General features: G+C 38.3%; 2 protein-coding genes and 1 non-coding gene across 3 annotated transcripts in view; 1 reads left to right on the plus strand and 2 right to left on the minus strand.

The window, feature by feature from the left end:
• Positions 1–26,618, minus strand: part of LOC138030102 (proto-oncogene tyrosine-protein kinase receptor Ret-like) — a 428,681-nt gene that overhangs the window by 114,518 nt on the left and 287,545 nt on the right. The window lies entirely within an intron of this gene.
• On the plus strand, positions 435–24,287 carry LOC138029494 (uncharacterized). Its single transcript, XM_068877217.1, has 7 exons — positions 435–488; positions 1,051–1,112; positions 10,022–10,224; positions 13,651–13,764; positions 14,738–14,771; positions 19,567–19,762; positions 20,367–24,287. The coding sequence occupies exons 1-7, from the start codon at positions 435–437 to the stop codon at positions 20,493–20,495; spliced, it is 792 nt and encodes a 263-aa protein (XP_068733318.1). The 3' UTR covers positions 20,496–24,287.
• On the minus strand, positions 5,997–6,069 carry Trnas-gga (transfer RNA serine (anticodon GGA)). Its single transcript has one exon. It is a non-coding gene; the product is annotated as a tRNA-Ser (tRNA).

Genomic DNA, 26,618 nt, shown 5'->3' on the forward strand with positions numbered 1-26,618 from the left:
AAATTCAAAGAATTACAAATTGCAAGTGCCAATTTTGGTCATCTTTGAAAAATGTACCCGTGCTTAATATTTATTCCAAAATATTGCACTCGAAATCATGTGATTACCTAATGTATGCTAACACTCATCTTATCGGTGGAAGGAGGTAGCAGAATTAATGCTTGGACCTAAGATGACTCTTTGTGACACCAAAATTGGGTTAACTAGTTGTCAGTGAGCTAATTTGGTTCAAACTCGGAATTTGTTTAGAAATCCATTCAAACCCTTTGGTGTCCTTACAAGTCACTCATTAGTTCCAGTTCTGATTTTGTTCTTTCATCCTCATTTAATCTGTCAGTAATCTGCCTAACTGCCCCTTGTTGCAATCCAAACCATTGTCAGCATAATAGTCAGTATGTTCCCCTGAGTGTGTGAATTTAATAAAGTACAGTACCATGTCCATGTCCTTTACATCTTGTATGCTACTGCCAGAGACAGCCCAATTGCAGGTTGATGGTTTGAAACATGGACATCTGGTCATTACTGTTGATTTATGTCTTATTAGTTAACAAGTTCTGTTTGTGGCATGGTGATATTTAGCAATTATTGAGGCTGAGTAGGATATGAAGAATTCTGCAGGTCGAGGAGGGTGTTTTCAACATCCTCCGAGATCTGCAGAATTCTTCATATTCTACGAAAGCCAAATTCAATAATTGCTTTATTATTCATTCAAAATATTTTCTTCGCTCAAAATTCTAAACCTACTTGCAGCCATATTTCTGCTTAACAAAAATAACACAATCTCGTCCCCAGCTTTTTTTGGTGAGTGGTTCAAAAATTTGCAACGGGCTGCACTTTTGACGTCATTTTGACGTCATCGGTTCAATAATCTGCAGCGGGCTGCACTTTTGGCGTCATTGATTCAATATGACGAAGTTTCCTTCTAAATTTGGTGAACAGCAGCTGGTTATGGTGAATTATGCATGTGGTTTTAACCAATCAGAAACGGGGAAATATTTTGAATGAATAATACTAATGGTTATTTTGTTGTCAATATTTTTATGATGTTAGTTGCGCAAGGTGTTTGCAAACACTCAAAGTTACAATGGTGCAGAACAGATAGGTGATGAAAGGTGAGGGAGGACAATAATAATAATAATAATAATAATAATAATAATAATAATAATAATAATAATAATAATAATAATTTGGGAATGGCTGGCATTTTAAGTAAAGTTATTTTCATTAACTGAACTCTTCAGACAAAATACAGTGTACATGTACAATGTACCTGAGAACCATGGGATGGCTCCGATGTCAGAGAGGAAAATCAAAACAGCACAAAGTCAGGAATGATAAGGATGGTGATGGTGATGCCGATGCTGATGCTGATGATGATTATAATACTAGTTTCGATGATAGTAAATTTGTTTTGTTTTTCTGTTGATTAATGTAGAGTGTACTCGAGTCATTATCCAGTTTTTGACTGGCCAGTTGATGTGGATAATCATGTTAATGCCCACTAATGAGAATGATAAGGACTGATGACTAGGTTTTGTCAAAATACTAACAACCCATGTATACCGTACCGCTCCAAACTATTAGTGCATTTGCACGCGGTAATACCTTGTCTTTGCTGTTTTTGTTTACTGCGAAATCACCTACAGTTGTAGGTTGGATGAAAGCAACCAAATACCACGGCCGTTTTAATTGTGGTAATGTGCTGCAAGAAAACAATGGTTGTAAGGCATTCTTAATTGTTATCACACCTAGCTCCCCAAGGGAAAGAATGACTAATGCAAACTGTTTTCCACAGCACCCACACAACACAACGCACTGTCATGAAAGCCTGTTATGTTCATCTCACTTCACCACGACAGAGAACAGAGAATGTTGATAACCTTTCATCATGTGTAATTCTCACATCTTAATAGCGGAGCTCCACGCGCGCGCGCGCCTTCAGCGCGTACGCGCGGTGCACCATTGTTAAGAAAATATGGTAACCCATCGATGCGAGAAATCTTGGTTTTATAGCCATGATGTCATCAACCGTCCGTACATACCTTCGTACGACCATCCGTATGTCCACCCCTTCATGTATGCCAATGTGACCATTACCATTCTAGTTTACAGCACACATCTTTGATATTGGTAAGCCATCTTTTGATCAATGGACACCTGTCAAAACAAGGTATCGGCTGACCAGTAGCACGTCACCATATCGTGGGCTTAAGCTTAGAGCTTACCGAGGTCAGCTGTTGTTTTGAAGTTGACCGTTGACCAGGTACTGGTTTTTGATTAGATTGCAGGCTCAACCCAGGTTAACTCACCTGAACATAAGCGAGGCTTCATTTTTCGCGCGCTTTCTGTGGTTCGATGTGGCTACACGGCTATGCTACATCAACTATAGTTCTTACACAGTCAACGCTTTTCATATTCAGGTGGAAAACAGTTTGGAAAATGTTTTCTTTCTGCTCTTTTCGCTGATTTCAATCCAGTTTGACATATCATGATAACTGTGGTCCACACTGGTGGCTACGCAGTTATTCAAGTCAAGCATCGGAGGGATATAAACTTAAAGCTGAGTGTTTATTTTCAATTTGTTTAGAGCTGCTTTTTCCTCTGTATTGCAATGTTTGGCATATCTTTAGAAGCTCTGATAAGGTTGCATGATGCCTGGAGGACCTATGACTAGAACAGAGAAAGAGAAGGAGAACGACAACACAGAATACCAGTAATAGCTGATACTTAGCAGGAGGAAGTTACTCCACAAATTCTTTCCTTGGGCTCTAAACCGTTTGTTATTTTAACGGATGCGTTATTTAAAGTGGATGCGTAATTTCAAAAAGTGGTTTAATCGCTTATTCCTTTGTTCAGAAATGAAACTCGAAGTTTTATTCTCAGCTGGGATCAAATAACAATTATCTGTACTCTTTTGGACGTAAAGAAATATAGTTGATTTGTTTATTAGTTTTGCTCTAAAATGCAAGCGAACAAGTGCTTTTTTGATCCGTTTGCCCGACTTGTTTTTGTTGTATACAAAAATTTGGTTTTATCAACAGAGTTGATAATGTAAATTGGCCACCGTACAGAAAGTCTAAAAGCTGACGTTTCGAGCGTTAGCCCTTCGTCAGAGCGAATCGAGGAATTATGGGTTATGTGTAGTTTTTGTAGTAGAGAAGGAGCTACGCTATTGGTGGTAACATGGCAACGTGAAAAATAGGAATATATTAGTTAAATGAAAAGCGTTCGTTAGTACCGTGAGGATTAAGGGTGCCGATTTGGAAGATGAATTTTTGTTCCAGATTCTTGCGGTTTTCCTAGATGTAGGGAAAGGCCGCAGATAGCCATTTGTTTTTTTGGAGTGGTTAGGGAGATTAAAATGACGAGCTACTGGCTTAGATGCATCCTTGTCATTCTTCTCAACTTCGCGAAGGTGTTCGCGGAATCGGTCGCCTAGTCGTCTACCAGTCTCGCGAATGTATAATTTATTGCATAACGTACAGGTTATACAATAAATGACATTTGCGGAGGTACATGTGAAACGATCGGTGATCTTAACAGATCGCTTAGGTCCCGATATCTTGCTAGTGTTAAGAATGAAAAGACAAGTTTTGCATCGTGAGCGTGCACATTTGAAAGTGCCGGGTTGCTCGTTAGTTTTGAGCGCGCTTCTAACTAAACAGTTGCCTACGTTTTTGTCGCGTTTGGTTGCATTGCCGTATTTTGCCGATTCTTGTACCAAGCGAACCTGGCGTGTTTCAATTAAATAAATGAAAATGTGTATGATATTTTTTTCATAGATAAAGTGGAATAAATACTTCAGTGAAACTCTTCTTTGACCTTGTACTGGCACAGTTGTTTTTATGGCTTCTAATTTTAACCTGATTCCTATTCGCTGGCTATTGACAGTTGACTCAGAAATGGCGTTTTTTCCTTTTCCATTCGCTTGCTGAGGGTGTGCTTGTTTTCTTTTAAAACTAGTGTGGTTCAAGAAAAATTTATTGCCAAAATGGTGAATTGCAATGTATATGTTGTAGTTCAATGTTGACCTCTGGTTTAATTTTTTTAAACCAGTTTAAAATTTTTGAACTAGTCCAAAATTTTGCAACGAGTTTAAATTTTTTAAGGTGATTCCCTGGTTTTGCATTGCGCAACCCAACTGTGCATAATTTATTGCATCATCAAGCTGGCAAATATTTTTTTGCTATAAGCCTGTCATATGTCAGGCCAGGCACAAGGTTTCACCTGACATGCAGCCACCCTGTTCGGACAAAACAACATTTCCCTCACTTATTAAGTGGGATGCCTGTGGCAGACCACTTTATAAATTGCCTGGCATCTCATTTTCATTGTCTGATTTTTCTTTTTTTTAATTTTTCAAAACTTTTTCAAATGGTTCAATGTTTTGCATTGTCCGTACCCGTTAGCAGCCAAAACATGGTAGCCTGCTATTTGATTGACAGGAAAATCCTTGCTTTTCTTGATTAAGGTCAGACCTGAAAGTACTTCGGTTTGCTTTAGCATGATCGGAATCACATGCGAGGTTTTCTGAAGTAAATGTGGGAAGACACCAGTGTTGCTATTCCAATAATTATTCCTCTCCAGTCGCTTTTAAGAATTTTTTTCCAGAATTCATTCAAATGTCTGAAGTTCCACGGGGAAATAACTGCTGTTCTCCGCAAGACGAAAGTGTTAATGAGGAACCGAAATAACCGTAGGTGATGGTCACGCGTGACACGGTTGGGGCAAATGGGAACACTTTGTCAAGAACACAAAATCCCTTGGAACATTCACTAGGTTTACTGCGATACGCTACTCATTGGACCCAACTCGCGTAATATAGTAGTCTTATATTTCTTTGTGACCAATCGAAGCTAATACAAGCCACAAGTTTATAGAAGTTTCTCCAGACCAATGTGTTAAAATACAGTAGTTAAACTGAAAATCGTGAGGTCTTCTGAATTTTTGTCTAAACGAGGGTTGAAGATGGGCTACAAAATACATATTTTTTACATTTCCGTAACGTCTTTCCTTTTGAAAATAAAGCATTTTGAATTTCCAAATCGTCACCTTGCGTGACACCATGATACAGAGCTGGTTGAAAAACATGTCTCTTCCTATGATTCTCAGAAGGTTGAAGGTTTCAAGTAAATCACGAGATGTGTTCATACAGATGTATTTTATCTCATGAGCGAAAGTAAGCGATTTCGTGGCAAATTGAACTCCAGGTGTTTTCGTTGATTACCGGCCGCCATATTTGTGGACCACGGATGCACCATCAACATGGCGGCATCGTGTGATGAAACGCTTCGGCAAATTAATAACTGAGAAATGATGAACCGCACAAACCTGAGAATTGGAGAGGTGGTTTATATGTGTGTCTTAACAACATTTCAAGTTGTTAGCTTCTTTTATTGAATGGTTTCGAATTTGTTTTTTGTTGTTTGGCAATGAAAACGATCTAGACAATGCACTGCACAATTGCTAATATTGTTGCTTTCGTTTTACCATTCTACCCTTGTGTTATTGCTTTCTTTTTTGTAATTCTAGTCGAACAAAAGACATTTGTACAAATCCTGAAATGTTTCAGCTTTTGTTTGTGCATACGCAATGATTATAACGTTAACTTTTCTAATTCAGTTATTGAAGTCGCGATGAGGAATGTAATTTGATTCCCTGAAAATTCGCCGTAAAACTCAGGTCATAAAATCTTATCAGTTTGATGAAAACACAAAAAACATGCCTTTGTGGAAAAGTACCCTCAGCTAGTTGATCCCACAGTACATTGCGATGTTATTTTATTTAAATCAATGTAAATGACTTTTCAGAAAACACGTAGCTCAAATTTTGAAACCCGAACTGTATGAATATGGGCGGAACTATGTACATTTTGATGAAATGGTATATATGAAATGAATCATATATGAACTGCGGATATGAAATCAAGTGAAGCTATGATCTTCGCAGTTATGAGTGCAATTTTTGCAATTGCGTAGAGAAGTCTGAAAAATTCAGGACTTCAACGGGGTTTGAACCCGTGACCTCGCAATTCCAGTGCGACGCTCTAACCAACTGAGCTATGAAGCCACTGACGTTGGGAGCTGGTCATTTGTAAGTTCTAATGGTCCCGTGAGGAATGAATCAATGATGAAATGGTATAATTATATGAAATGAATCATATATGAACTGCGGATATGAAACCAAGTGAAGCTATGATCTTCGCAGTTATGAGCATAATTTTTGCAATTGCGTAGAGAAGTCTGAAAAATTCAGGACTTCAACGGCGTTTGAACCCGTGACCTCGCGATTCCGGTGCGACGCTCTAACCAACTGAGCTATGAAGCCACTGACGTTGGGAGGTGGTCATTTGTGGCTTAGCGTAGCGTTGATCGTAGGACGACGTGAAACGCAAAGTGCACATGAAAACAAATCAAAATGAAACTTAGCCATTATATGCTTTACGGCCATATATTAAAATGCCACCTTCGCATGTGGCTTTATGGAGTGAAAATATATTTTCGTATTTTGTATCGTAACAGAAGACCTCGGTCAGCCTGTCCAGTCAGACTGATCGTTTGCCAGTCAAAACCTCAAATTTACCGGACAAATGTCCAATGACCGGCACTTATTTGCAGGTTTGCGTCATTGGCGTGTGCATTAGCGCATTGATAAAATGGCGGATTTTCATCGAGGCGAACCCAAATCTGTCAAGGAATGGTTATTTTCTCCTGAACGAGCACGGTGACGCCTCCTTTTTATTGGTGTTATGTACTTGTAATAGGTACACGGAAAACATATGTTAAGGAGAAAAAAAGTTGGATAGTAGTGGTATTCATATAAAATGGCGTGAAACTGCATTTGGAGCCAGGCATTGAGTGTGAAGTGATGATGTAGCGGTCCAATTTTCTTACATTTCTTTGCAAGATCGAGCAATTTGAAATCATTTTACTGAAAGATTTTAGCCAAACAAGTAGGCAGCTTGTAAACAGGCCAATTTGGAAAATGAGTCATTTCATTTCAAGATAAATTGAAGTTTACTAATATCGTAACCGTACAAAATAATAATACCACTGTAACGTTATTGTAGTTACTTTGGGTAGTTGTATACTTTTCTTGTAAAAATAGTCCTACTACATGTATGTGAAAGACTACTATGCAAAAAACCGCATGAAAAAGCACCTATTAGACGAGAAATGACAATTTTTCCAAAAGTTTTGAAAACGGCGGTTTTTCGCAAAATAGCAATGCGGGGACCAAGGGAAATTTTTCAAAAATGGTCGATTTTTTGGCCAAACTTCGGAATGCTAAAAGAATAGGAAATAGAAATCGTATAATAGCCTAATTGGTCAGCTTTAACTGTCCTTACAGTGGTCAATTTACGATATCAACTCACTTGATAAACCCTTTTCTTTATTTCACTTTCTGACTGACACGGCATCAAAGCTTCTTTACAATACCCCTTTACCATACATGTGAAAGAATGCTTTACTTCCAATAACCATGAACCAATACTCTTAACCCAATGACCAACACAACGGTTGGTAAAGACTAAACAATTCAATTAAGTTACTCCAATCACTGCAATGTGTGCCAATCCCTTACCAGGGTTCTATCTAGGATTTATCGTTTGGGGGAGAAGTCCCGAGTGGCCGAAGGCCACGAGCTTCCTAGGGGGGTCTGGGGGCATGCTCCCCATGAAATTTTTTTAAATGAATATGCGCTGAGATGCAATCTGGTTCATTTTGAGACACAATTTTGAGAAATGTTACAGTAGCATTTTATTTTATTTTTTAGTCGTGATCACGTTCTGACAATGTTAAACTGAGCTCTGATATTTGCTAACGTGAACAGAAGAGTTTCCCGACACGTCTAATTCACAAATATTTATACATACTCGTTGATTTGTCAGTACGTGAATAAAATAAATAAACTCAACAACGGCACTTTCCCATTTCTTACCAATGCTCGTAACTACTGCGAAATTCTAGGTAACTGTAAACCTGTAAATAAAAACTGACCGCGGTAGATGCGACTGTTAACTGACAATGCGTCTAATCGAGTGTGACAATACTGGTAAACAAATCATGGCAATTGATCTTTGGAAAATCTCCCTAATCAATTCAGGATCTAAATGTACTTTACTTCTTTAAAAAGTTGAATTGAAATTGAATTGAATTACAAAGCCAGTTTGCGTTTCTTTACACTTTTGTAATGATCAACCACTGACTCCAGGACGTAATCTGACAACTGCTCAGGACCTTCGATGCAAATGCGCATGGTGTGTTTAAGTGCATCCGCACCAAGCCTACTGCGGAGCCTTGTTTTAATTAGCTTCATGGCGCTGAAGGAACGCTCAACAGTGGCTGTTGTCACCGGTAATACTTTTACAATCGCAGCTACCTTTGCCAAGTTCATGTGCACTGATCTTGTTGCGTCTGGATGATTTTTCCGGTATAGTTACTTATATACTGTAATGATAACAATATTTTTTGGGGGGGAAAGCTGGGCATTTTGGGGGGGGGAAGCTTCTACCCCTCAAATACCCTAGATAGAACCCTGCTTACCTAGAATGCAGTGTCTGACACTTGAAGACTGTAGACTCCAGACTAATCTTAATTCACAGTTATTAAAAGCTTTAGAACCATTTTAAAGTGGGTGCTTAGACTTAAAATACTGTTTATCAGTGCTAATCAAATGGGTGGTTATACTTAAATCCTGTTTATCAGCACTATTTGTAGAAAGTCTGCAGTTGTCATACACCTCCTGGAATCCTGACTGTTTCAAATAAGACATTGCATAACCCTAATCACTAAATTGAAAGCTTAACACTAATTCCTGAAATTCAGACAGTGTCCCTAACCTTACAAGAAAGCTTACAGCCATTCAAAATAAGTGCTTAAGCCAAATCATCAAGCTGAGCATTTGACCCTAATCACTAAAATTTGTTGATAGCACCAGAGAGAACAATCCACCATAATAATCTTAAAATGATTTCTCTACTTTATTTGATACATAGTCCATAAACAGTTTTACTTAATTACAGAAAGATGTCCAACTTATGTTGTTGTTATCAAAAAAAAAACTAAATTGGTTGGAAAAATTGAAATTGGTCCCAAAATTCTCAACTGGTTAAAAAAGAAAATTAAACCAGAAGTCAAAAGTGACCTACATCATAATTTAGAATCAAAACTGCTTCAAAGTTTGCATCCTGTCCAAATAGAAATGTTCACGGGATAGTTGTTGAAAAGCTCCATCTTGAACTAAACCTTTATCAATTACTCAAATATACTGTACCAGTGAAGAACCGTAACTATATCCCCAAAGTTTGTTAAGCAACTCCTTGTTGCACGTTAACTATGACTATACTAAGGCCTAGGGTAGGCCTAGCTGGCTGACAATTATTACTTTTCTTCCATCTTTTGGTCGATGAGATCGAAATATCTTTCGCATATCTTTCAAGGCCAGCTACTTCGAGCAGCGTAACCATTTATGAGACAAGAGTTTTCCAGTATTTCTTGATAGAATTTCTGCTGATAATTATACCATCAGTATTGAACAGATTTCGAACATTTTATAAAAGCAAAAACAAGAAATACCTCAAATGGACTTTATTATAATCAAATGTACCTACCATTGCAGATGGTACATGTAAATACACATATTAATTATTGTTGATGAGATCGATCTGCATAAATATGCAGATTTCGTTAATATCGTCTACTCTAAATTACAACGCTTAAAAAAAAGCAAAAACCATATGGCGCCCTCTCTTAACCGCAGCATAAATGAACCAGAAAACATCTAGGTGAAACCTTGGCTTTCGGTTACTGTGAACAAGTTTTACTGGTCAAACTGGAGATTGAATTTGCGATTTCATCTGGTCATCATGCAGAACCGTGGCAAATGCACAAATAGTTTCAAGCGGTACTGTAAAATTGCCTTTGAAGTAAATATTTAAATTCCCTTTATAGTTTATATGCATTGAGGTCGTCTTTACTACATTTAAGTAGTCATGAACTCAGTTATTTTTCTGTTGCAGACGTGGAAGTCTGATCTTTGATGTGGTCTTAAGGTTCAACACTCAGGTTGCAGAAGATGTGATTATTTCCACGATTCAAAACGCTATCACTGATGATGGCAAGCTTGGAGAATTAAGGGTCAATGTGTCCTCCATCATCGGAATTCCACCTGTGCCTCTACCTGCAACCACACCACCACTTAAAACCCCTTCAAAACCAGAGAGTAAGTTTCGTGTGTTATTATTTGACTCGTTGTGGAATCTGAGAATGTGCACTGTACTATTAGTAGTGCCTCATTCTTTGGCACCTGCCTCTTGTATGATAAGTTATTTCAAATTTGTGGAGTGGGGCACTGTCACTATGAAGCTAAGGGCCTGGGTGACCGAGCTACCCTTCTGGGATACTTAAAACGTAGCCTGCCTTTGCATTGAACCCACCTATTCAAGCAGGGTGGTTAGTGGGCTATCTTTTGACTGGCCACTAAGCACAACAAACAAGATGGCAGACAAAACAGACATTTGGGTGGTAAGTTTAAAGAGCCTTACTCACCCACTTAACATTGCGCGCCCACTTTACTTCAGTCGCCATTTTCAGGGTCCCCGAAACTCTGAATTCTATGACTGTGTAAAGTAATCTGTTTCCATCGGACATCATATGGGCTATATAATTCTGTTTTCCACGGAAAAGGAAGCTATGTTTATTAGAATTTAAGTTTCTATGATTATTTTTGTATGACTTGCTCTTTGCGACATGTTATGGAGTGGAAATTAACGGAATCGTTGTTGAACCATCTGCTCTTAGGATGGCAGCGAAGAGTACCGAAATTGGGAATTTCTCGCTTAACGGCTGGGACGATCAGAATTAATGTATTATCATTCCTGGAAAATGAAGAAATAACTTTTTTGACTACAATGTAAGGAATCACGAATAGCGAATCCACCTTCGGTTCGATAATTCTGTTCAAATATTTTTGTGTGTGTCTTCCGCTCAGGCTGGCGGCACTGAACAGAGAGGCAAGGCAAGCCTTCGGCAACATTTGAATACTGATCTTTATTACAATCAGTAAAAAGCCAGTTTATCCATTGCCGTTCATTTCATTTTCTCGCCGATAGTAAAAACTGCGTTTTGTGGAAGCAAGGTTGTGTGTGACATTTCAGTTGAAAACTAGGTCTGAAGGTCAGCTTGTGTTTATTTTGAGGAAGAAGAAATTGTTGTTGAATTCAACACCCTTTTGAAGACTTGGTAAATTTGAAAAGGAAGAAATTCTAGGAACGTAGAATGAGAGCATTTCATCTAATGCTAGAACTGTGAATTGCACGCGCCACACTGAAACCATCTTTAGACTACTTTATCCTCGCTTATTGCTAAGCACTTACATTATTTACCAAGTGCCGCGCAAGCAGCGAATTAAACTATCTCGCCTTGTCGTTTCCATTGCAAACTGCTTGGGTATAAAATAAATATGGGTTGCTTGCTTATTAATTGAGGTCCAGTTAAAAGTTCAAACAACTACACGTGTAAATAGGCACCACGCGTAGAAACTGTGATTCCCTCTTGAATTCTCTGGGGACGTAGCTCCACGCTTCGTGGAAAAGCGTTCGAAATGGCAAGGTATTCTGCTGTTTTTCTGATCGAAATCCATTTAATTTTACAGGATAATCCTCCTCGAGCATCTTCGATGTGTTTTTTTATTTCCCTGACAAAATTGTTATAATTTTTCTCGCGAGTGCAGAAATAGCTCAAACGATACTTGCCCATAAATGGAAGTAGACACTCCAAATTCCTAGATAACAACAACAACAACAAAGGCGCGCAAAGTAAAGTCGTTGAATAAGGCTCTTTAATTTTTTGTGTTACTTGTGATGCGAGCAGCTGCATTTCTAGAGAAACTATTTTGCACTAGATTTGTCATTTCGTTCAGTAGATGTCACAGGTAGGTGATAACAATGAAACAATTCCCCAGGATGGGTGACCCAGCACAAACCGTTTGCAGTTTACATGGCAAAAAGATAGCTCACCTAGTAAGGTGCCTCGGGCAAGTAGACAGGGCACCCTGGGAAGGCCGATGACCCTGTCTGGTATGTAAATGCTTCAATGCGTTTTCTACCAGTAGAGAAACATATAAAAAGTTGGCTCTCTTAGGGTAACTTGGTTAGCCGGGGTACCTTCCCTCCATGTAAACAGGCCCTAAGACTTTGAAGGAATAATATCTCAAAATTTTAATTTATTAAACACTAACATATAAAAAATCCCATTACGAACTTGCATCTTGTTTGGAAAAGCTATCTATACTCAACTTTCCTTCACAAGTTAAAAAAAAAAAATCCTTATAGGGTAGACCATAAATTATTTCAGGTTTTAAAGCCAAAGCAGTGTTTCTAAACATGCTTAAGGATCCAGGCTTGATCAGAACTTAAATCTGTGATCATGCTGCTGCAGCTGCTTACGTTGCATTAACGACTGGACCACCCCCTGAAGAAGGCCAGACTAAGTTAACCCAAGACCCCCATGGGGTGTTCCAGACTTCGCCAACCCAAGACCCCCATGGTGATGATAAGAAAGTTGCTTTATATCCACGGTTCTAAAACATGCTTATCTTACTGTCAGGTGTTGGGAAATAGAAAACAAACTCACAACTTGCTACATGTACAGTAGCTCCTAGATGCCTTGCGTCATGTACTTCATTGGTGGGGCATTGTGCTGTGTGACGAAATAACATCATGAACGCTTATAAATAGTACTGCTTGACCACCAATATCATACAGCACTTGGTATGCCCGACAAAAGACTTAGATCAAACTTCATCCCGTAACCTAATAGTTCTTTGGATGAATCTTTCATCTGATATGATTAAAGGCTACATAGAAACTGAAGGATACATGCATCAAATTCACTTCACCAGTAATTATATAATTATGTGAAATGTATAATTTGAACTGCAGAAGGAACATGGTACGATTTTTATATCATCCATGGCATTCATTAACATTGCTTAAGAAGCTAGTAATGAGAGGATTTGAACCCACACACTGCAGTGCTCGGCCAATAGAGCTATGAAGCCCACTTAGAGCCAGTCATTTTCCTGATTGTAGAAAGGAATGATAGGCAGGGTGATAATCATTAATTTTTGTTTTTGTGAGTTTGTAATATGACTTTTGAGGATGCTGGTATGGAGAAAATACACTACATACGATGCAATTAACACATGCACCTCACTAGCATCTCAGATAAGTATAATTTTCTGCGTTGAATGTAAGAATTCGGTGTTATATTCACCGTGCTTCCCAGTGAATACAACATTTTGGAGGTGAGCCTGCTAAGCAAAGCAAGCACTTTTCATGCCTTTTATCGTGTTTTTGCATGTCAATTTGCACTTTCTTGATAATCACCACTGAAAATTATACTAAAACAATTATTCGCCTTGACTACCTATTGGTAAATATTCACCAATATTCACTGCACCTTCAGTGAATAATTGTTAATTATACCTAGTATTAATATTTAGTACTTGAATAATCTGGAAAAGGAGCCGGGAAAATCCATTTGGTCAGTTTTAATTTCCAGTCTTTATCACATCCTCTTATTACTGTACTTGCATGTACCAGTAGGTTGGGATCTCATGTACGTTTACTAACTTATTTGTTTTAAGGTGATAACACTTGGATTATTGTTGGTGCTGTCTTGGGAGCAGTTGCCTTGGTTATCATCGTTACAGTGATCATTTGGTTTGTGCGAAAGAAGAAGTTCCCAAAAAAACAGAAGGGTCAGTATTTCACCAATGACAGATATTTCAGTTGCAGTATCGCCTTCAATATTAACAACTTTAGTCTTTCCTTTAAATTGTGTAATGAAATACATGTAATTGATACATATTGTAATTTAAAGTTGTTCCTTTTTTGTTTGTGAAATGAAAATACAGGTATGAAACCATTATGTTATCATAAGTCAGCAGTTAACTTGAAGTTACATCTACCAATAGTCTTTTTCCCTTTTTTGCGTGAAATTATATATGGTGTAAGGCTGATTTCAACCTGTGACCTTTATTTGCATTTTGTGTTTTATTCCACTCCTAAATTGATGTGGAGAATTGCTTACATTTACAGTTGTGTGGAGTAGAATGTTGTTGCCTGGCAACAGGCGGAGGGAAAAATGATAAGACACCAGTGTCCCTTCGCTGGTTGTATCGTAAAGGACTACCTTCTTTGTGTGTTTTTCACATCTTCACCATTAACAACAGTTAAGTTGTTAGGAGTGCTTAATTTTACATGTGTAATGTGACTAACATATAACAGGGTGAATAGAGACTACTTTGGCTCACAACACTGAACTAACTGCCTTCCACAAATGTGGATAAAACATAGACGTTTTTTAAAAAAGTCGAGCCACTGTTGGCTATACAGATCACAGTCGCACATTATGTACCGTACCGTGAGCAAAATAAACATTTTTTTTTTAAACCAAAAGAGCTGTTATCATCTCCTTTTTGTATCTGATATTTCACTTCAATATATACTCAACAGATAATAACGCGTCCATACGATTTCATTTTCAAATTTATTAATATAAAGTGTTTGGCAATGTGACATCGAGCTGTGGACTCGAGGAATTGATGTGAGGGGGTTTGGCGCATGGAATCTGAAGTGCTGACCATTACCTTTTACCAATTAAGTATTTATTTATACCAAGCTTTTTAATCGTGTGTATTTTATTTGCCTTCTTTTGTTTCTTTTATGAAGAAGTCTCAGACACTAATGTTGCTGGCCAAGGAAGGTGAGCTTGATTGATTATTCTTAATGATGCATGTTTAATAACATACTAGGACATCAAGAAATTTCTTAGAAATTGGTGTGGGGCGAGGAAAACGGACAAGAAAACATATCTATTAAAAAGCTCAACATAACTGGCTTTTCTTGTGTTTTACCATTATGCAACATTCTGTCGACCAGAGTGCAGTGCCCTTTGGGGGAACCTTGTTTTCAACAGGAGTCCCTAAACAGTTATTATATGATTATCAACCTCTTAATCATAAATATTTTGAAACTTGCATTAGAACTGTCTTGAATTTAGGCACTGCTTTCAGTTCGGATCCATCCCTGGCCAACTCGACCTATCAAACTAGACATAAATTATTTCATCGTTATAGTTTTCGGAAGTTCGGACAACTCTCACGCATCTTTATCATGTCTAATGATCATGCCCAAGAGACTATGAGGTGAGAGAACACATCCCCCATACATGGGCCTCTTTCCATGATAATCTTTTTCAATCTAATTTTAGCTCGTAGTCAAGCTGCGAGGCTATTTTAGGAAAGACACCTGATTGGTCAATTGAAATGATGTAATGACCACTTAAAGCCGATCACCTCTTCAAATTTCGATATAGGATTTCACTAGATCATGCGACGGCGAGAAAAGTCTTCGCAAGTTTCTTCACAATGACATCTGATCCTCTGACCATGGGCCGCGAGGCCATGGGGACGAAACTAAAAATAACTTTCACAGCGTGACGCAAAGCTTAAAAATAGATTGAAAAGATTATCATAGGGCACGGGGATGTGTTCTCTCACCTGATAGTGTCTTGTCATGCCATACAGTGTTAATGTAGTCTAATTTCGAATTGGTGTGGGGAAAAAATAGCAAAGACCTCGTCGAACTAACATAATATTTCATTTAAAAAGTTTGATTATTCTTTTAATTATCTTTTTCACTGTTTTCACCAGATGCAAATTTTTTTTTAAGTACGAAACGTGATGAAAATTTCCAAGTGCATTTTGAAGAGTGTGTTTTGACAGGCAAAAAGAAGATATTTTTAGGTTTTGCAATGAAATCATCCTTGCCTCAAATTGGCTTATTGTTTTGTGTTAATCTCAAACTCTTCGTTCTACGTGTATAACCACATTTTCTCAAACTGATTAATTGTTCATAAAGGTGATCGTCCAACCAAGAGACGGCAATTCCGTCTCGTGTTTGAAGCACGGGCATAAGGCGTTTACCACGAGTTTGAAGTACTAGTTAAAAAAAAAAAAAGTGTGACCTCGTTCTTTTATTGTTTTCTCGCGTTTGGAAACCCTGATGGAACACTCGTACTCGTTTTTGAAATAGCGTCTCAATCGCGTAACAGGAATAAAAGAAAATGGAAATATTCACGGATTTCTCACATGTCGGCAAGACCAGTTTGTTTTTACGAAAAATTGTGTTGTTATGATGATTTGCCTTTTCAGAAAGGGTGTCACCAGTGCTATCACAGTGCTGTGGATGGTTATAAAATCAAGGTTTAGTTTTGAATTCTTCACTTTCTTGTGGAATGGCTTTAACGCGTTTTCGGCAAGCAACATAAGCCGATCAAGAGGCCAAGTTGGTAGAAGTGCCGTGCCAAAGTCCACTCGTTACAAAAATAAATGGGCCTATGGAATATTCGAACAATGGTAGAAACAGAGAAAGAAAATATTATTGAAGTCAAGTCTGCTGAGGGTTCTGAGGTGTTGCTGCCTAAGTGCAGCACTCGCAATGAAGAAATGGATAAAGAAGGTACTGTTAAAATTGCTAAATGTGATCAGTTCATGGCGTCTGCCTACTTTAAGAACTGTAAAATAAATATTAAACGTAAACAAGTGAACGAACGTGATGTTTTCTTTAGAAAATGTCTTGTTACTTATTAGAGAGGGGGTGACTAAAGGTTGTTTGTTCATGTTGGTGTCTGTTTTTTATGTATTCAAATACGTTTTATTAATATTCAAATTAAGAAATGAGTTCACTAGCGTTTGATGCTTTATCAAACTCAAGGGTTTGCTATTACATGGAACTCATGGATAGCGCGTCATTCCAGTATTTCACCGGGGTTTCAAACCACATGCACGCGTCTTTTGGTTGGATGATCACCTTGTGAATAATTAATGAATTCCAGAAGAGGTGATCACATGATTCCGAGTGCAATTTCGAATAAAGAAGCACATGGCAAGTGCGAATTATAGTCTTCGAAGAAATTTACCAAGTGCTTATTAATTTTGTTCCAAATTGCACAAGAAAAATCACGGGATTACTTAGTAAAGATATACGAGCAAAAATTTCACCTTTATTGCACTAATTTCACTTTTCTGCACTCTGTGTGGGATTAAGTGATGTACTCTCAGCCAATAAATACTGACGTTTTTGCACGTATATTATTACATGCAATATGCAACCCTTGAGTTTGATAAAGCAGAAAACTCAAGTGAACACAGTTCTTAATTTGAACATTATTGTTTAAGAATGCTTAAAAAAAGGACACCAACACGAACAAACAACCTTCATTAACAGCCTTTCTAACAAGTAACAACACATTTTCTAAAGGAAACATGAACACGTTCATTCACTTACGTTAATATTTATTTTACTGTTCTTAAGTAGGCAGACGCGATGAACTGAGAACAATTAGCAATTTCAACAGTACCCTCTGTGTCTTTATAAATTCATTTCTTCATTGCTTGTGTTGCACAAACCTTTGAAAGCCAGTAATTTAAAGATAAAACAATCAGGCATGTCGGTCAAAAATGTATCCAGCGACTGAACCAAAAATAAATCGTATTTTTTTAATAAATTAAGTGGTGACTTCAATGATGGTAGGTGCCTTTGCTTTTGTCATCCTTCGAATACAGTTCCGTATGCCCATTTATTTTTTAGTGGATTTTGGCACGGCACTTTTCACTGGCTTAGCCTCCTTATTGGTTGCTTACAACGCAAGTTGCTTCCCGTAAACGTGATAAAGCCCTCGCATAAGAGAGGAAGAATTCAGAATTCAAACCTCTGATCTATTTATAATTTTCCACAGCTTGGTGATAACATTGTTGACGTAGATTTTGAAAAGGCAAATCACCATAACGATACACTTTTTTTGTGACAAGAAACTTGCCGAAGAGATGTGAGCAATTCTCGATTTTTTCCATTTTTGTTTATTCCTGAGGCGCGATTGTGGAACTTGGTCAAATCTCGTGCATCGTGTTTTATCAGGGTTTCGAAAGACTCGAAAACTATAATAGAGTGGCCTTTGGTCTCGTGCTTTTGTCTGTTTTTCTCGTGTTTGGAAACCCAGATGAAACAATCGCAATTTTTTGGACGTAAACCGCAATTTTTGTATCCTTGTGGGCCATACTCATTAATTCAGGAAAAATAAAAGATTATTTTGATGGTTGTATATCTGTTCTCCAAATTTACAGAAACGCATCGCTTTTCTATGTTTAGGTCCCTCGTACTGAGATAATAATGGTTAAAAGCTAAAAAGATGCGTTGAATAAATAACTTTAAATATTCAGGTCATGTTGTATCACATCGACAATATCGAGGCTTCTCCTTGATACTATTGTAAACCTTACAGGTAATTGGTCGCTGAATTCTCAGTAACTATAATAGGCCACTTTCGAGATATTAAAATTCAGCTTGAAAGAGAGGTTAAGAAGACAAAGACAAAGGAGAGTGGATGAAATGTCGATATTTTGCACATTCATTCCAACGTGTTTCTATTGTTTTTGTTCTCTCTGCCGCTCTATCAAGCTGAATATTGATATTTCGAAAATGGCCGACTATCGTATTTCATCGATTATTAGACGTTATTGCATTAAAAAAGTATTTCGAAAACAATATAATCGCGACGAAGTGTAAAAAGCAAATGTCAATAGCGATGAGCAGAATAAGATATGTGTATGTGTTAAAAGGAACTTGACGTATACTCGACAACATCAGTGAATTATCAATCTCATCAACAAACTTAGTGCCTTATTTCATTTATTGGTCATCAGTCACAAAATTGTTTTGGACGATGTCAGCTGCTATAATAGAAAGAAAGCAAATTGTAAGAGATAGCAACAGAGTAAGATGCGTGCTTTTCTTTTTATTAACAACCGACCTTTATCCTTTCAACATCAGTGATTAATCAGTTGTAACTTTTTCAGTCCATTTGCTGTAATAGTAGTACATCGCAACCCCTGTTATTTCTATAGGAACATGGGGCACAGGGTCAGAATGGTGGTGACGAATCAGCTGATTTGAGCGTTTTAGAGCGGTTTTCAATTGAGTATCGAAAGTAATTAGTGAATTACTTTGGTTTTGCATTACTTCACTCAGTGATTGGTTCAAAGTTCTCGCGCCAGTTTGTTAGCCAATCAGAAGTGAAACAAAAACAAATCGTGACTCGCGTGTGCACATTTTCCCGCGCTTTGTGTCGGCTACGTGTAATTACTTCGCGTTTTTATTGGTTTACTGGCTTGTCTACGTCCTTTTTGATTAGCTAAAGTAATTACTTTGGTTTTGGTTGTACAACACTCATTTGAAACCGCTCTATTGATGAGATGTTTAAGTCACCCTGTGAATCGTCTTAGTGACCCCGATTGCTTTTCAGAAACCCCTTAATTTGACATCTCACCAAGGCAAAGTGAAATGTTCGAATTCTTGGACAAAAAGCTATCAAACATGCAGCTGGTTCTAGACAGAGGAAACTATACAATTCACTGTTCATTGTTGATTATTCCCTCTATTACAATATGTCTTAGGAAAACGTTGCAAAGCGTGTCTCACAACTCTTATTATGTCCTTAGGGGGGGTGGAGCGCAGGGCAAGAGTGGTGGTGACGAATCAGCATATGAAAGCGCATATTCAAACGCTTCAGTGCTCCCTCCATCTAAGAAGCCGACGAACACTGGCAAAGAAGATGCAGGTCAGGCTGTTGCATTGCCTGTGTATGCCCAAGTGGACAAATCTAAAAAGAAACCAAGATCTGAAAGGGAAGCCCAGGTAAGGTTTACTTAAGATAATGATGCACTTATTTTGGTCACTTTGGTTTCGTTGGAAAATTCCTTGAGATGAAGTGGAATGTTTGGACCTGTCTCATACAGGCCTCAGCCACAGTAAAAGGTGTCGCCCAGTTCTTTTTTGTACTCCCTTGGATGATAATGTCACGGCAACAATTAAGTGATTTTGATGATTGAAGGAAGTGATACTTAGAGTGAAGACAGGGACCTCAATGGAAAGCCACAACGTGTTGCGCAATAATCTTTCTGGTAAAATTTCATGTGCACAGTGTCTTGGCACAGTCTTGAGAACCCACATTCTTGCCATTGTTTCAAAAAAGGAAGTTGCAACATTTATAGTTCTTTAGTAAAGTACAAAGGCATTTTTTTTATTCTTTGTGTTCGACCGGTTCTTGCTTCGGAATCTGATGTCAAAGACGGCGAACCAAGGGGAAAAAATAGGTTTCAGCTTCGTCCCTTAGTGGCGGAATGGCACTCAATAAAAAAGGCTGACTAACTAAGTATTTAGCCCTGCTTTATCCTCTCGAAGTAACGTAATTCTAGCACATTCAACAATGGAATTTTTGCTCTGAATTTTATCACCACAGCGACAGCCCGGTGAGCTGCTGTATGTACAGGCTGACCACTCAAACGAGGGAAGTTTGCCCACAAAAGCCTCTGGTAACCCTTCGAGACCTCCGCCCTACCAGGATACTGTTTATGCCGATTTGGTGTAATTTAGGTGGTGTGATGCTGCGAAATAATTGTTTTACATTTGTAATGTGCTTTTTGCCACCAAAAGCGTTTGAGAGTTCAAGAACTTTTCAGTAGAATGTCGCGTGCAGTAAGCTCTCACGCATGTTCTAAAGCGCAATATTAACTGCAGTTTTTTTTCCCGTTAAATATCGCTTCTTAACCGAATTTAACCGTATCTTCTTCATGTTGGTTAGGACTTTATTTTTCAGACGCGTAGAGTTCTTTAAGCCTTTTGTCGACATATAATGAATATTTTTCGTAGAATTGTAGGTTCTGAAGAGGTTGTGATTTGAATCCGTTTATTTTAAATACGGAATCTCGCTGTGTCACGCCATTTATAGCTTTTTTGGAGTATTGAGTTCTGATCTAGGAAAAAGTTAAGCGTAAAAGAGGAAAATCAAGGGAAAGAAAATGTTATTTGTCCTTATAAAGGTAAATGCGGAGGGAATTGTTTCTTATATATCACTGAAATGATGTAGTTACCTGAATTAGTTGATCAAACCAATGTAGTCTTATATGATGATGTATTTCATATATATCTTTCACTTATAATTACTTATCACGTGTAGTTGCGAACTCAGAAGTGACCAGCTCCCAACGTCAGTGGCTTCATAGCTCAGTTGGTTAGAGCATCGCACCGGTATCGCGAGGTCGCGGGTTCAAATCCCGTTGAAGTCCTCAGGCTTCTCGACGCAATAGAAATTTGCGCTCATCACTGCGAGACAACATGGTTTCATTTGATAGTCTTATATATATTAACATTTTAACATGAAATTATAGATAGAAATGATCCAATCCCTTTTCGTTTTGATTTTTGTTTAGTTTGTTGGTCTAGCCTTTATTGAAAACAATAAGTAAGGCATGCTTTGGCAAACAAAGCCTTGATATTACTCGTAGGCTTTTCAGCTTGTTTTGTATTTAATTTTAGGTTTATACTTCCATAGAGTAAAATTGATGTGTCCGTTTGATGGAGAGTATCTTCAAGGGGACGTTTATTATTAAGTAACGTTAAAAAGTGCTACTCTTGGCCCGTTTAACATTTTTAAATATTTATGTATAAGGTTCACGTTTGCGCCGTCTCCGTAATGTCGTTTTCAACTAACTGAAATTAATGTCTCTTGCTAATTAAGAGACTTTGGCTCATTGTTTTCATGGCGTGTTTTTTTTAAAGACTGTAAATTACCTGGTTTCATTATCGCCATTTTGATTTTATTACACTGTTCACTTGTATTCCTCGTTTCGAAACCAGAGACGGTTTTGTATGAATCCACTGGATATACTAGTGACGTCGTTCAAAACAATAGCTCCCAGGAATCTGAAATGATCGCACGATTTAGTTCTAAATTTTCAAGCATATGTTTTTGCCTTTTCTATTCTAAGAAAGTGAAATACTTTAATAAGCCGTATTTCTAAGAATAAGTTAACTCCCATTTTCGTCGCTGAAGAAAAGGTTCAATTCCAAGCATTTTGCTGATTATTTTAGTTTTGTAGTAGCTGTTTTTCCTGGTAGGGTTAGTTTTACTGTTTCTGTCGTTTTATGTCCCAGTTTAGAAAGGTAAGATTTTCTGAGAACTTGCTTCCATATTCTGCAACAAATCAAAAGACTGTCGTTTTTTTGGCTTTTGCGCCGATTATTAGCTCGGTATTTCTACTAGATTTTAACTTGTTTTACTATGTTAGGTTGTCCCAATGGAATCTTGATTGGGAAGGCAGCCCTTGGTATTGAAATAAAACTGGAGAAGTATTTATATTCATTTTGGGTAATAAAGTTATATTGAGGTGTATTTGATGTTGTGAGAATATAGTTTTCAATGCTATAATACCACCATATGTTAATGTTAAGTACAAAAACTCTGTTATCAATTCTGGGTGAGATATTTAGATCAAAACTTATAATTTAGTGCAAAAGCCAGGGTTTGTACAAAGTCTAGAGTTTTAGGAAAGAAAGATTGGAGTTTGCTTGTGTTTTGCTTTGTTTTTTAACTTGGATGAAAAGCCTGGGCAAGCTTTGAAAACAGTATACCTGCTCAATAATTTTATTAGGTTTTGGTATTTTTTAGGCCGTGGATTCGTCTACTGTGATAACATAAAATGTAATATGATAAGTGACATGGGCGCTCTTTTGAGTGCATTGTAATTTCGGTATTGCAATATAGCGCAAGTATTTGCACTGTAAAAGGTCTGACTGTGCATTAGAAAATGTTGTGCAAACCCTACAATTTTATATTTCTGTGTTGGTAATTTATAACTTTACTTAGAGTAGTCCTTAGGTGTAATGACAAAGTTATGGAAAGTTAAGTATGTTACCATAAAGCCCTGGCCAAACTATCAAACAAAGTTGGATCCAACCTGCAACGTTGTTGGATGTAAATGTTGAGGTAGTGGCAAAACACTATCCAACATTGCTGGACGAAACTGATTCAAATTCAAAACTGAAACGAAAACCGCTCGTAGCGTTTATGCTACCGGAGCTGTTGAAGGACAGAAATGACCGATTCAAACGAAAGAATGGTTAGGAAAACTTGTAGGGTTTGTTCACTGCAAGATGCAGGCACGTTTATTATATAGGAGGTGATGAGAATGAGCCCGCATCAATTTGCAGACTTTTTAAACGCTATTGAACCAGACATCTCCAAACAGGGCAGCAAAATGGGTGGCGAACGGTAAACCGCTTAGTCCAGCTGGAAAGCCGTTCATCAACAGCCACGACGGCCTTTTGGTCCTCGTCCGCCATCTTTGTTGAAAATGATGCTAAAAGCGTGGGCTTGAAAACAAGTCAGCGATTCGTGATTGGCTTAGCAGGACACAACTTTGTTGGAGGATGGGCAAAAGACTAGCAGAATTGTTGGGTATAATGTGTGGTCAAAAGCAAACTCTATCAAACGCTTGATCTAACAAAAATTGTTGGACGAACGCCTTCCAGCAGGGGACGCCAAACCGTCGAACAATGTTGGATCGAACAAAGTTGGAGTGTTGAATCCAGCTTTGTTCGATAGTTTTTCCAGGGCTAAATGCAATGTCCAGTACAGCATTTTATCTTTCTTTATTAAATGGTATTTATCTTCGTAACGTTTTTTAAAAAATCATTTAAAGCACCGATTATTGACCCGCACGACTTAAGGATAAACTCGTTCACTTAAAGGGGCACTGTCATGAGCTGCGCATGCTCGAGTTTGTTTGCGCTCGAGCCCACGGAAAATTCTAGCCGCCATCATGGATTCACGCGTGAGTCACGTATATTCGCCGGAGTTTCTCCGTTTTCCACCATGGCCCTCCCCAGTGGACACCATTTTGAATTTAACAAAAGAAAACGTTTGCAAGGATACTGAAATAGCCGTCGTCCAGATGCCGTTTTGTTTGCATTCAAGTGAGCCCTTCTTTTTTCGGTCATGGTTGATTATTGTTTGAATCACCTAAGGTAAACAACCTGGCAAGACGCCTAATTGAAAATCAGGTTGAAAATTACTTCGACCATTTTGGAGTAATTAAGTTGTATCGGTTGGATACAATATGGCCGCCGTTGTTCAGTATGGTCGCCATGACTTGCTCTTTTTTTTCATTTGAAGCCGGTCACATCTTCGTGGGTTCAGCTCTATTCTCATGCAGACGTTTTCCTTTGTTTAACTTAAATTAACGCAAAGCTTTAAAATAAATATGCAAAGAACGTAGCGAACATGTTTTAACAGATTTCTAGTTGTAGTGATTGAATTTATAGGGATTGTACCACGTTACGTTGCTTTCACATGTTAAATAAACGTAAAAAGTAAAAAAAAATGTTGAAGTGTAATGATCTCCACTAACGGGAAGCGTTATATTGCCGACTGATTTTTTCACTTCTTAACTGTGGGACATCAACAGGCGTTTTCTCGAGTCTTGATGAAGTTTCCGCTTGGACCGCCATATTGCAGGGTGAGTCACGCACTGACACGGGAGTGTCAGACTCACGCAATCTCAAGGCTAAGTTCCCAGTTTTTTCGCTCGCTTTTCGTTCAGATCTGAGCTATCTAGCGAGGATCACTTCTATCTTTTGTTTGAATGGTTATCCCAGAGCGACAAATAATGTTTGAATGGTCGTGATTATTCAAGGAGGTGATACCTCGATTGAAGACTGGCACCTTGGAAAGTCGCAGTTGTTGAGGTATTAGGGAGCTTAAAGACGGTGCCTACTATTGTTACTGCGCATACGTTTTGCGCCTCTCGAGATACTCGGATTTCCTATGGGTGGTGTTTATTAATACCGGGATATTTTTGCGCAGTTCAAAACCATGCGGAGTAAGCAGAACTTAGCAAGTGTTCTTACCATCCAAAAAGAAAATTGGGGGTAACCACGCCTTTTTCAGAGATAATTAAGGTTCAAATGGCAATTAAATGTTGTGGATTAATGATCTTCGAAAAATGCGTGGTTACCCCCAATTTTCTTTTTCGATTTCAATAACACTTGTTAAGATCTGCTTTTCGCGCATATTCAGTAAACCGCGCAAAAATACCTTTGAATTAGTAGGCACCGTCCTTAATCAGACGCGTTTTTGAGACACGGACGGCAACCGGTATCTTTTCTCTGTTACAGGTGATTAGTGTGAAGATCTGTGAGACCCCACTGCCATGGCACGCAAAATGTTCTCTTCCGGTTGCTATTCGCGTCTCAAAGACGTGCGCATTGGAGCTTAAACACGCGCGTTTTTGAGACGCGGACGACAACCGCAAGTGAGCTCTTTTTTCCCTTTTAACTTGTCTTCACACAACCACATTTACATTGACAAGTATCTTTTCTCCATTACAGGGGATTAGTATAAACATCTGGGAGACACCACTGTCCTGGCACGCGAGATGTTCTCTTCCGATTGCCCTCCGCGTCTCAAAAACCCGCGTGCTTAAGCTCCCTGTCATTGGTTTCAGTCGCATTTGGGAGTTTAACACTAGTGTTAAATCAAGTTCTATTGTTCAGTGTTGTTGTTTTGTGAATTCAAAACACCAGTTAGTTGACACTAGATTACTATCTATACTAGTGTTACACTGTGTTTCTCTGACGTGTGACTGCAAACAATGTCTGAATGTTTATACTTGTACTTCTTTAGTCGTCAATAGTGAGAACCAGGGCTTAATAATAGCTGTGGCTTATAACTGAAAAAAAAAAAACAATCTGTAAATGATCATTTATCAAAAAATAATCTATGTCTACATTGTAATAGCCCACTTTCGATATATTAAAATTCAGTCCTAAGCAAATGGAATCATCTCGAGGCTCTGGGGAATAAACTCACACAAATCGATCCTTATGTTTATTCCCCAGAGCCTCGGGAGGATGCCTTTTGTTTAAGACTGAATTTTAATATATCGAAAGTGGGCTATGGACTAGTCTCTTACGCAGCTGTTCTTTGTGTGGTCACGCAACGCTCCTCCCCGCAAGGAGCACACAAAGAAAGGCTGCGTAGGAGATTAGCTATTGGCTTATTATTGTAGGATTCCTGCTAAGCCCCCCGCGTGGATTCGTTCAATATCACGTTTTAGTTCTATTTGACGATCTTCATCATTGCCCAAAATGGCTCTTCTGCAGGTTGGTTTTAAGATTTTTTTTTTCAGATGTGTATAATTCTTTCAACCTATTCCAACCAGTTTGTTGACTGACTGTGCTCATGAGTACATCGGACAGACTAAACGTCAGTTTGGTACACGTTTGAAGGAGCATCAAAAGGCTGTTTTCCTTTGTGAAAAGGAAAACTCTACTTTGTCAGAACATGTTTGCCAAATAAACCACGCAACTGTGTGGAATCATAATAGACTGATCACTGACCACAAACCGTCGGTACCATCAATGCCGTTTGGAAGATTGTCACACGTCAATGTCGCCCACGCTCCTTTCACCTGACACCAGGAGCTTAATGAGCTCCTGCCTGACACCTATAGAACGCTTTCACTCACGTGACCAGCAGCCATATTGACTTTCTGAAACAAAAGAAAGTATTTGCATAAAAATAGCGTTCCATTCCCGGAGGATTAGTTTGGGACGCCATCATGGCCGCCATTTCTTTGTTTTGGAACACCAACATGACCGCTGTGACGTCATGTGAAAACGCTCTATAGCTATTTGAGTCTTATTAAAAGAA

Source organism: Montipora capricornis, chromosome 13 (assembly GCF_036669925.1).
Source record: "Montipora capricornis isolate CH-2021 chromosome 13, ASM3666992v2, whole genome shotgun sequence".
NCBI lineage: Eukaryota > Metazoa > Cnidaria > Anthozoa > Scleractinia > Acroporidae > Montipora > Montipora capricornis.